At 36.2% G+C, this 12,416-nt stretch overlaps 1 protein-coding gene and 1 long non-coding RNA gene across 3 annotated transcripts in view; one reads left to right on the top strand and one right to left on the bottom strand.

Moving 5' to 3' along the window:
- KCNH8 (potassium voltage-gated channel subfamily H member 8) overlaps window positions 1-4,890 on the top strand; it is a 179,414-nt gene extending 174,524 nt beyond the window's left edge. For both annotated transcript variants that reach the window (XM_017827407.1, XM_017827408.1), the window contains one exon: window positions 4,173-4,890. In XM_017827407.1, the coding sequence (XP_017682896.1) occupies window positions 4,173-4,883 (711 nt within the window). In that variant the 3' untranslated portion in view covers window positions 4,884-4,890. The remainder of the gene's footprint in view (window positions 1-4,172) is intronic.
- A 322-nt stretch (window positions 4,891-5,212) lies between these two features.
- On the bottom strand, window positions 5,213-10,446 carry LOC108503455. Its single transcript, XR_001876836.1, has 3 exons — window positions 10,352-10,446; window positions 9,805-9,964; window positions 5,213-5,320 (listed from the first exon to the last, which is right to left on the bottom strand). It is a non-coding gene; the product is annotated as an uncharacterized LOC108503455 (long non-coding RNA).
- Between the last annotated feature and the right edge of the window lie 1,970 nt (window positions 10,447-12,416).

Consider the following 12,416-nt stretch of genomic DNA (forward strand, 5'->3'; position numbering starts at 1 on the left):
GTTTTGTCCTTACCTGTTTAATAGCAATAATCTTGGTTTCCTAATTTATCCAGACAAACTGGTCACCTGGAACTATCAAAGAGCTGGCTAATAAGTTATCAGACAAAGCAGAAAATTTTCTACTCCTACACAGTAAAACCATTTTCACAACCTTCCAGATTTCTGGATTTATTTCACTGAAACTGAACCATCATATCATTGCACAAATCCTGTATATTTAATCTGGACTCAGATTAACTGCACTGAATTTTTTTTTCCTTCTGCATCTAGCTTTATTACTAAAGTGCCATTAAATCATAAACGTCTGTCACCGTAATACCAATGGCCACAGAGTTGCTGGTAGCTGATCAGTGAAGAGTCTGTCTCAGCTCACCCCAATTTCATTCATTCAACAATGCACTTAGAATATCAGCAGCTAGTCAATCTGAGCCTTGAAAAACAACTCATGATAGCTGAAAGTTTGAATTTCAAAGGGAGTAAACCACAGAGAGAAAAAAATACCAATGTATTAATCAGAATCTGCTTCTAATCAGAAAAAACAAGTCTTATTCCGGATCTATCCAGGAACAGTGATGAGAGGTTGGCATTCTAGTTGAACATTTAACAGCAAAAAAAAAAAGATTAAACGTTGTACTATATCATGGAAAAACAAAGAAACATGTTTCACCAATGCCATTTAAACGAAGCAATAATCACCATCATCATATTACATTAAGTAGAACTTTTAATCACTCCATTCCTATTTAACTATATGGAACAAAGTACTCAAACTGTTCAAAAGTTTAATACTAGTAGTAAAGAAAAATACTCTTTCTACTGAAACTGTCAAAGTAATTCGAAAATGCAAAATACAACTATTAAAATATATATTGGTCAGACCATCAGAAATGCTATTAATAAAGACCATGTGTTAAAAAATTCTGCTTTTTTTTTTAAATTCTATTTTGAAGATATTCTTTCCTGATAACCTAGTCTACTAAAAAGGTACCAGCACATTGCTTTTGACCAGTCTGAGAAGCACTTCTTGCTACTTCAAATTAAATCTGTATAAATCACCGTTTCTATTTCTGGAAATATTGCAGTATCTTTTTTTAAGTCCTAGAAAGTGTTAAGGCAGCATTTCAAGTATATTTGGGATCTTGTAGACCATTTTGAAGCTGTCTGCCTAGCACAGCAGGAACCATTTGTACCATTAGCTGTTTTGCCTAGCAAATAATCAGTGAGCTCCTAAAAAAAATGCAGCCTTGCCAGCATGAAAGGAATTAGACCTTTTGCTCAGGAGGAAACTGTACTGCTTTCAGCTTCTGTTCATAGACTTAAAATTCCTTTTGCTTTTAATCTCTGTCCCTTTGCACTTTCTGCATCACTATGAAATTTTTAATATTAGTGATAAAATTGTTTAGTCCTGTTACACATGTTTATTTGCATCTATTCAAGGATCTCTGCAGGATGTAAAAATAATAGGATAAACAGTATAGCATTCGTAGTAACAGTAACAGTATCTTTTATGACTACATAACATAGAGATAGAGCATCATTAATGTGGTACAGATACTGGAGCTTTAATCTTCTAAGATTAATAGTTTGTAAAATCTTGAAAACTACATATTTTCTTTATGTATGTGATGAGCAGTATTGGTCCAAGTAGGTCTTAATAAGTGGTGATGGTGAATTTCTAATTAAGTTTGGCATAACTATTCTGAAAACTATTAAAGCATGCATCAAAGGTGGGTTTATCAGGTCAGTTCCTCTGTCTGTGTGAGAGCAAGCTTATGAGAATACAACGATCTAAGAGTTGATATGCCAAAAATAGTATCTGGGCACTAGAAAAAGTTGTAATGAACAGAAATTCAGGACTACCTCGAGTACTGATGCTGGGATTGATTTTTCACTGTATTGTGTCAATGAATTGGCAAAAGAAACATGTTAAAGGATGATGAAACTTTTTAAAAGTCCATAAGTGATCAGAAATGGAAAATAGAAACATGAATCAAACCAAACTAAATATTTTAAATTTTTCACATATCATTCATAGTTTGGGTAAGGTGCATATTCATAAGGTAGTGTCAATCTTTCTGTCTGCACAACTGCAGAAAGCCCTGAAAATTTGATGGAAGTTGGGAAATTAGACACAGAAAACAATTGCTTTATCCACTAGGAGTAGGGGCCAGTCATGATCCTAAAAAGAACTGATGACCACTGAATCTATATGGGTTTGATTGTCTGTCTTCCCACTTCTGCCCAAATAAGGGAAAGTTTTGGAGGTTTTGCAATGCCATTTCCTAGTTTCAAACAGAACACAGAAGTTTTTGTGTAGATGATTTGTCCAGAAATCTCACAGTCTGACAGTACCATGAACCTTCTCTGGCTGCTCTGACCCCACAAAAAGCCTATTCATAAATCACTTTTGCAACATATTTTAATCCCTCACATTAACTGTAGTTCAAATGAGCTACCAGGCAGTCAAACCTTAATCTCAGCTAGCAGAAGGGGATCCCCTGTTTTTTTTCTAGCATGACTCAATTAGGTAACAAGACAGAGAGAAAGAAGTGCAGAGACACAGAGAAATCCTGTCATCTGCCAGTTAAGAGGCTCCTGCCTTTAGGGGTTTTCCCTCCAGAGGTAGTGTGATCATTACAAAACTGTTAAACAATATGATGGGTTTGAACTCTTAGCTCAGAGAGATATATACGAGCTGTGTTGGAGCTTCCCATGTCTTCTCAGAATTTCTTTATAATTATTGTGCCTGTAGTATCACAGTCAAACTCAGGCTGAAATGTCTTTCCAGCAGATTTCTTCAGAATTATTCTGTCAGAAAAATGAAAACTGTATTTCTATTGTTGATTACATGAAAATTAATCTGTGTACAGCATCTAATAGGTGGTATCATTACTTAAGATCAAAGAAAGCCCCCCTAAATTAGCCTTTTTTCTTTTTGATATGTGGCTTGAAGATACACATGCGGTCATGTCTGTTTTCATCAGAATATTTTCCCTAGCATCAGTATAAGAAACTCTGTTTTAATGGTAATGACAGTGTTTTGGCCTAAAATAGATTGATTAGCTACCATGGAGACAAAGTTCATTTCTACCTCTTGATAGAAATTCTTAATTTGCCTTTATTAAAAATAATTGACTGATTTTAACTTCCTAAAAACTTTTCCTTAAGAAATAAAAAGGAAAGATAAATACATTTGAAATTATGAGCGGGTTACTTTCTTATTTGAGTTACACATTTTGTTGCCCAAAATATCCTTAAGAAGTCCTAATAAGTGTCCCCACTAATGTTCATAAAGCAGTTTACTTTACAAATTCAGAACCTGTTAATCTGATCCCCACCCAAAACAGCAAGTTTTGAGGAGATGAAAGACTTCATCCATTTCATGTAACCAACTGGATGCTATCAGGTTCTTCCTTTTGCACATACACCAGAGTAATCTATGGATTATTTTCTCACTGTTATATGCAATACATAGACAAGCATATATATATATATACAAGCGTAAAGATAAGTACATGAAAGTAAACTGTTTCACAACCTTTTATATTGCTTAAATATTTAGAGGTAGCAAGTGGTTTTCAGTTTCCACTTATTTTTTTCTTTTCTTGTTTTTAGCAGTAGTCCACTAGATTTTCAAATAACTACTACTTGCATCCAACAACTGAGAATATGGATTTCTTTTATTTTGCTATGAAAACAGCAGTATACTTCACATATATTTCTGAACAAGATTTCACAAGACCTCATTGTTATAAAATTCATCAGTATAAAATTAATTAAAAAAAATTTTATGCTTTAAAATATTTAATGATTGATCAAGAAGCTATTGATGTTATACTTCCAATGGAAATCATCTCAATTCTGACCTTAAGACCATTCTTTATATACAGAGAATCATTTAAAATCAGGTGTATTATGCCTACAGAGTATCCATCATACATTTTTTTTTGAGTTTCTTTAATCATCTCAATATGCCACAGGAATTGTGGCATCAGCTTTAGTAAGGTAGATGGATGGACAATTTCCCACACATATATCAGTAGAGTATATTTTTTTAATGTAAAGACACTGTGTCACAGATGAAATTTGACATTGCTAGAAGGAAAAAAAGGTATGTATGTATGTATTTCAGGCATGGTTCATAAATAAATACTTTTGCCCTACCATAACAGGTGACAACTTTAACTCAAGAAGTCTCACAATTACGTAAAGATATGAAGAATGTGATGCACCTTCTGGAGAACCTGCTCACATCCCAGAAGCCTCCAGGATTCTGTGCTGTGCACAGCATATCTCGAAGTACCACACTGGATAGTCTGCAGTCTCAAATGGCTTGGACTACACATCAGCCTTGCTCACGCATGCAATCTGGGAACTTCACCTGCACCAAAGCACAACTTTGCCGTGGAAACACGTTATGTGACATTTGGAATACAGATCTGTCCTCTGTAGGCAGCAGTCCCCAAAGGACTGAACCCAACCCGCAAAATTCTACGGATGGTGAATTTTGTTATACAATGGGCCTGCAAAATTCTCCCTCACAGTATCAGGTAATGCAGAAAGACAATCTGCAATTTTTAAGATGCACCTCTCCCCATTCAGACACTACCCTGACTCCTCTTCAGTCTATTTCAGCAACTCTTTCTCCTTCAGTATGCTCTTCATCAGAGACATCGTTACACCTCGTGCTGCCCAGCAGATCTGAAGAAGGTAGCTTTAGCCAAGGAGCAATCAGTTCACTAAGCCTTGAGAACCTGCCAGGATCGTGGGACCTGGAAGGAACAACCGGAGTAACTTCTGCACAGACCTCCAATTTCCCAATAGACATTGTGACAAGCACAAAGGATGTTAAAGATAAAGATTACCAAGCCATAGATGTATGAGAAACAGTGAAGTGGTACTCAAAGCATGTTCCACAGCAGCGAGTTTTAAATTTAGAGTACTACATGACTGCTTTATTTGATCTCTTTTTTGGCAATCATGGAGATTACAAACATGAGAATTCAGATTTATAGAAAGTAAGAGAAGATAATGTTGGTTCATACTATAGGAAAAACAATAAATTTCTAGATTCTAGAAGCATGTTGAAAAACATTTTGAATACAGATATAACTTACTTGTCTGTTTGACAGACTATTGTGATAGTCCAAAGACCCTGAGGGTCAGAGTAGCTGGAAGTCTAGGACAAAGAACTGTCTTGGGTGGCTTTTGTTCATCGAAGCAAAGGTTTTCCCCGAGTGTCTGACTGTTGTTCCCAAACAATATCTATGGCATTGTTTGCTTCAGGTGATCGTGGGTCCTGCTGGTCTTTTTGTCAGTTCTGTGAAGGCAAAGGGACAATATTCGCTGCATGTCATCTAGACAATCAACCAAATAGAGCTGCTAGAGAGTGGTTAGTTGCTGCACGTTATTTGTCATGTAAATGAAACCTCTTAATTTATCTAAAAATACTATTTTTATATACTTGGTATGAAACGTACTTAAAAAGGATTTAAAATATTTATAAAAAGAGTAAGAGTTTGGTTTCATTTTGGTAAAAGCTTGCAGTTTTAACAAAAAATGCACTACCATCATGTATTAGATCAAATACTATTTATTGTTAAGATATTATGTAGTTTACAAATGGATTCGCTTTTATGTGCATGCAATTTGCAATGAATGTATTCATTCTGGTGAAATACAAATAAATTAAGGTATTATTTTATTTAAAAAAATAAAACAGCTGGAATGTTGTATCCTATAATAAGCTATCACTACTTAAAAAACAAGGTGTTATACTGATAACATTAAGTAGTCTTGGTTTGTGTCTTACTAGTGCACTGTCATTTAGAAGACCAAGTCAACATTTTACAAGACATCCCTGTTTTGGGATTTTATACCTAGATAAGAAAATTAAGAGGGATGAAAACCATTGAGCAAAATAAGGAATATTAAAGGAGAAAATTATAATGGTTTAGTCAGAATCAAATAACTTAAAATAGTTTTTTATTATTTATTTGATGATTTTTTGCTTATATCTGTAAAAACTATCTTTGACCTATAGTCAAGAAAAAAAAAAGATACTATAGGTTTGGCAAATTATTTAATCCAGAAATAGATTTAATGCCCAAGGGATTTTTTTTTCCAGTATTTATATACTAGAAATGCATTGCTACTGTGTAACCAGCGCAACTGCCTTATTTTTTTCCACTGTAATTTTGATTTATACATTTAAAGATGCTCAGTATGCAACATTTTTACATGTTCTTTAGCAAGCTTTCTAAAAAGACCATGCTTACAACCCAAAATAAGTGTCCTAAAATGGATAAGTCAATTAAGTTTCATTTAATAATCAATGTAAAGGGTGGTTATCAAATTAAATTTTTACAGAGCACAGATTTATGTTTAGCTTCCTGAAGAGTTTTTGGTTTTTTTTATGAAAACTTCAAAGACTAAGTTAATCGTTAACATTTGGACATGTGCAGGAACACAAATCCCAGATTGATACTCTGTGCCCAACTTACATCCTTTCACATCCATTTTCCCACTGATACAAATTAGGGACAGAGTGTCGTCTCTCTGTTTGAGCTGCCTGAATTTTGTCAGTGTCTACACTTCGACATGAATGTTTTTATAAAGGGTTTCTTACTTTCCCTCTCTTCCAGTTTTTGCTTAGTTTAAGGTTAAATAGAGAAATGCTGGTTAAATGAGGCATATCCCAGAAATAAAAAAAAAATTAAAACAAACGAAACCAAAACCAAACCAACCAAACAAAAAACTAATAGTAGCAAATATAGTAACAAAGACAAGCCTATGGTATTTCTGCAAACAATCCTGTCTGTAGCTACCTGCCATCTCCCACAGTGCCGAGCAGGAGGCTGGGGCTGGGGGAGGCTGCCTGCTCTCCACACCCAGGGCAGGTGCACACTGGCAGAGCCCCATTTGCCAGAAGCTCAGTGGTTGTGTGGCACTGCCTTGCCTCAGCAGCCAGGCAGCACACCGTACAGCCATGGCCCTCTCCTGAACTCACCATGAAGGACAGATGCTGGTTCCTTGGGATGCACAGGCACATGCAGCACAACTGTCCACAAATCCTCATTCTTCACTGCCAGCCTCTTCATACCACACAAGATAACCTGTCCTCAAACTCTTGTATTAATGAAATACGCAGGCTGATCTAAGCTCGCTGTATCCCAGCTATTGACTGGGGCTGCACAAGCATAAGGTTGTCTAACATGCGTAGTTCCCAATATCATTTAACAATTTCCATTACATATAAAAATTGACAGCAGTGTTTGCTTTCGCATTTTATGATATATAAAGCATTATGTACATGCTTGAAAGTTTTGATATTGTTTTATGATTTTCCAGTATAAACACTGGTGTCATAAGATTAAAAATAGATGGGGGGTTTTTCTGGAGTTTTTGTGTTAGTTTTGTATGAAAGTTTAAAAAGATCAGTGCAAACACCAAAAAACCACTTTGCATAAATAGCCATAACTTTAATGTTGTACATTTAATTCTTCAATAAAAAAAATGCATGTGCACTAATTGAGAATAGCACCAGGATATGTGTCCTAAGTAGCTCCTTGTTTCTGCAGCTGTCAAACACATCTAAACAAAGCTGGCAAACACTATGTCATTTGTATTGGCTATAGTTTCAAGGAATTTACCTGAATTGCACAGACTGTAAGATGGGCATCACACAGGTGAGCATACTGCCTCCAGGGAAAAGCTCAAGCAACTTCAGACAGGACAAGTGTTCATTTCAGGTGTTATGGTTTAACCCCAGCCAGCACCAAGCCCCATGCAACCACTCACTTCCCTCATGTCAGAATAGGGGAGAGAATTGGAAAAGTAAAATCTGGAAAACTCATCCATTGAGATAAAAAATAGTTTAATAGGAAAAGCAAAAGCTGGGTATGCAAGCAAAGAAAAACAAGGAATTCATTCACCACTACTCATGGACAGGCAGGCGTTTAGCCATTTCCAAGAGAGCAGGGCTCAATCATGCACAAGGGTAACTTGGGAAGACAAATGCCATCACTCCAAATATCCCTCCCCGCCTTTTTCTTCCCACAGCTTTAATGCACTGAGCATGACATGATACGGCATGGAATATCCCTTGGGTCTGTTGGAGTCAGCTGTCCTGGCTTGTGTCTCCTCCCAGCTTTTTGTGCACCACCAACTCCCTCGCTGGTGGGTAAGGTGAGGAGCAGAAAAGGCCTTGGCTCTGTGTAAACACTGCTCAGCAATAACAAAACCACTTCTATATTATCAACTCTGTTTCCAGTACAAATCCAAACCATTGCCCCATACCAGCTGCTGTGAAGAAAGTTAACTCTATGCCAGCCAAAACCAGGACACCTTGTCCAAAATCAAGTAAGGAAAGAGGTCAGCAAAACAGAAACCTGGACTTGAAGGGTTGTTCTGTTTTAAAATCCCTGACACCATTATATCATGAAAGTCCCAGAAAAAGAATCCCCCAAGCAGGTTTTATTGAAAAATATCTGCAACCAATGCAGCAAATTTCAGTTTTGAAGGTAAAATGACAATTCATAGGGACAAATGTGAAGGCACATACATTTGAAATGGAATGGTAATTTCCAAGCAGGATTACCATGAGCATATTAGTTCTACACACAGAGTGGCCATTAAGGATACCTGGGATTGAAACAACAACCACTGTAATATTCACGTCACCCTCCAAAGGTCCTCAGTATGAACATCAATACAAGCATCCTATACCCTAAAATCCAGCTGCCCAGCTCAGACAATTTACTTTATTTCTTTTTACACTAAGCTTTAAAGAAATAGAATTATTTTTTGTTCGGGATTGTTCTTCCCATCTAATTCTGCATCAGTTTACTTCCCAAATTTGTTACATTTTCTTCCTTTCTTGCATTTTCCATCAGTCAGTTTCTTCTTCTATACAATAACTGTAATTTCTCTTTATTTACTTTTCCCCTCACTTTTTTTCCAACACTCATTCAGTTCTATATCCCTTTTATAACTTCATCAAACTCAACCATGTCTTTCCTCATTTCCTGGTGGTTTTTCTGTTAAGAATCATCCCAGGTCTGCCACTAATGAACTAAATGGTTACTAAACTCAATCATGCAACAGGACAGCATATTTAGTCTCTATCAACAGTCAAGCAGTAAACCACCAGTCTCTAACCAAAATCTCTTGCACTACTATACTCTTACAATGGTGCAGTCATCTCCACTGGCAATGGAAAAAAAAAATTGAAAAAAATAAAGACACACTGAAAAAAAGAAAATAAAAAGAAAAGTAGGAAACCCCACTAGTTTTCTTCTGTCTTCTGCTTTTATAACTTCAGATATATTATTAAAGATGTGTATTTGTGTTGTGCTCATGGTAACTACTAGATTCAATTAACACAGCTTACCATAAATTCTGCAAATACTCCTCATTTTTTTACAAGTCATACCCAGCTCTTGTGATAACCTTGCTTTGACATTGCTTGGTTATCTACCACAAATAATTTACTCTCTAATTAGTCCATCTGCTAACTACACCTGAGATTTCAAAATATTTTCCTTTACGAGGCAATTTTGTGGCACACTGCGTCAATAGTCTCACCTGGTAGTTTGCAAAAAATCCTGTGTTTCAGAAATTAAGTTTTGGGATGCAACAAACTGTTCTGAACCTTTTCTACACCTTCTTCCCTTAACCTGAAAGCACTTGGTTTCCACATCCCTCTTAGTGGGACACATTTTAGATGTTTCATGCTGCTGTGACTACCACAGGAAGTGCACAATCACATACCCACGTTCTAGAAAAAGACTTCTAACAACTTACCTCAGCCTTGAAAGAATGAGGCCGTAGCTGGGGCTTTAGACAGCAGCTGAGTGAGCAATGAGAAAAGGAAAAGGGCTGATGCTTGATTTCCCCGCTCCCTCCCCTGCTTCAGTAAGAGGAATTTGCACAGCTGTCATCAATTCCAGAAGCCTACGTGGTACTAAGTCTTCATTCAGAAAATCAAATATTTTATCACAAGAAATCTAAGCCCATCTCCTTTAGTACCTGCAAATAGTTAAATCCTGTCAAAAAAACCTGCATAGCTGGAAGTTTCTTAGATGATGCTGCACACAGAATCAGTTTTATCCTTTCAAAGTTGAGCATAGAAATCATATCATCATTCCCAAACTCGCCACTGACCTCCTCTGTACGTCATAAAATTCTCTTCCCAGTGTCTCTTCATTTCTCTTACCACACACTGTCAGTGGCAACAACAATGACAAGAAACAAAAATTTCCAGCTTCAAAACCATGAAGAAATGCCACAGATCTGATCCTTTCATTTAAAGAAACTGGTTAATGAAAGGAAAATTTTATTTCCTATGTACCTTGATAGCGGAGTTTCCCAGTCTCTGGAAATCTCTCAAAAGAAGAAAGTTTTTGAAGGTTAAGGGTTTAAAGACTCATGTCAATCAGAACTTGGAACCACAGGAGTTGTGCAAGAAGAAAAGTAGTACTTTCCTCTTTCAAGTTGTTTTAGAGTTTAATATTTACTATGTAGTTTTACATTTGTGCCTTGATAGTGTGTTTTAAGTCTAGGCATTTATTTGTGGGAGATTAATACTTGAATTCATTCTCTCTTCACGGATCTTCTGAAACTTGCTAAATTTTTGCCATGGTAAATTCAAAGGTCTTATACATGACCAGGAAATGGCCTGGTACAACAGAGGAAAGGTAGAAAAAACTAAAAATAGTAAAGATCTTTATCTTCATCGACTCCAAGTTGTACAAATTATGTATTACAATGGTAAGTGGCTAGTATCATAGAATCATAGAATCAGCTGGGTTGGAAGGGACCTCCAAGATCATCAAGTCCAACCCTTGATCCACTACCGCTGCGGTTACTAGACCATGGCACTGAGTGCCACATCCAGTCTCTTTTTAAAAATCTCCAGTATGTTTTAAATTATAGAATAAAATACCAACAGAACTAATCTCACATGAAATAAATGTTCCATTAACTGGCTTATGAGAAGCATTGAAAAGAAACATTTCCTCAGTTTTCCAATTTTCTGATCCTGGATGCTTTGTTATAACCTCACAGATTCAAAATACTCTGATAAGGTCCCTAAAAGTTACAACTTCAGACAACTTTTTTAATTCATTTTTTCTATACTCCCCTTTGTTCTATTATATTGATTTCTCCCAAAATGTAAGGGCTAGAGACAGTGCAGGAGTTAATTAGCACTGTTGTAAATTATAACTTTAGGAACTACTGCACTAAGGACCCTGTGGCATCACAAACATCACAAAGAAAATGCTCAGAAAAAGGCAAAACTAGAGCTTGCTCAGAAGAATCCTAGAGTCTTACAAAACAATAGTGAAAGTATTAAGTAAATCAAAAAAGCAGCAGATTTCTCATGGAAATGTGCGAATATAAAGAAAGACTTTTTTCAAAATTAAAAGCTCACATTTAGCAGTCCACACATTGTCAGGATTGAGGACAGTCAGTGCAAATTTCCAGATGTCTAAGTCCACCTTATCTGCACTTAAATTTCACATTTCATATGTAGTGGGTGATGCTTTATGTATGTATTCACCTTGTCCTGGCCTACTTGTTAATTATTCTGATTCCTTGTTTTTAGCATATTCTACCTCTAATCTCTTCATGCAATTAAATGGACTACATCTTCCTTTGCTCGCCCTGATACAACACAAGATAACTGAGTTACCCACATCACTTGGAGATTTTTTCTTCATTATGCACATTAAAGATTTTGCTTCTTGTTCAAAAAACTCAAAGCTTCCTTCAAGAAGGAGAAAAAAACCCTCACCCACTGTTAACCACCCTATGTACAAACAATCAAATCCCACGCACTAGTTCCTTTTTGACTCTGCAGTCAGACACAAGACAAAAACAGCAGCACCCTGAGACAAATTGGAAGCACAAGCCTCAATAGACAGTAACTTTACAGACTAATTATGCCTTTTTAAAGGCCAACATTGTCAATCATTTACTTCCTAAATTTCCTTGAATGATTTTGTAACTTAACACATATATCTAGTGCTGCTGGATTCTTTCCCACCCCTACATGCAATGATCCACAGAAATACAGCTCATATTCTTACTAGAAAAATGCCAATGTTATTTCAGTAACCATGCAAATGAATTTTAAACAGAATTTTAAAACCTGTAGTATGGAAAAAAAAATTAATTTATTGCATTATACTTGTTTAAAGGAAAGCAAAATGATAACCACACAATAAAAAATATTTTTCATCTCTCTCCTGTTAGTCTCAAAATGTTTTCCAAAAGTAAGTAACAAAATTCTGCTCTGCATCATTGCTTACATGAAATTTTGGGAGAGGGGGGCATGACATGGGCTGGACATGAACACCACCACCAACGCAGACATTCTCTGAATGCTACACTATCTCATAACAACATTTTAA

The sequence above is a fragment of the Lepidothrix coronata genome, unplaced genomic scaffold (genome assembly GCF_001604755.1).
Source record: "Lepidothrix coronata isolate B3197 unplaced genomic scaffold, Lepidothrix_coronata-1.0 Scaffold139, whole genome shotgun sequence".
Taxonomy (NCBI): Eukaryota; Metazoa; Chordata; class Aves; order Passeriformes; family Pipridae; genus Lepidothrix; species Lepidothrix coronata.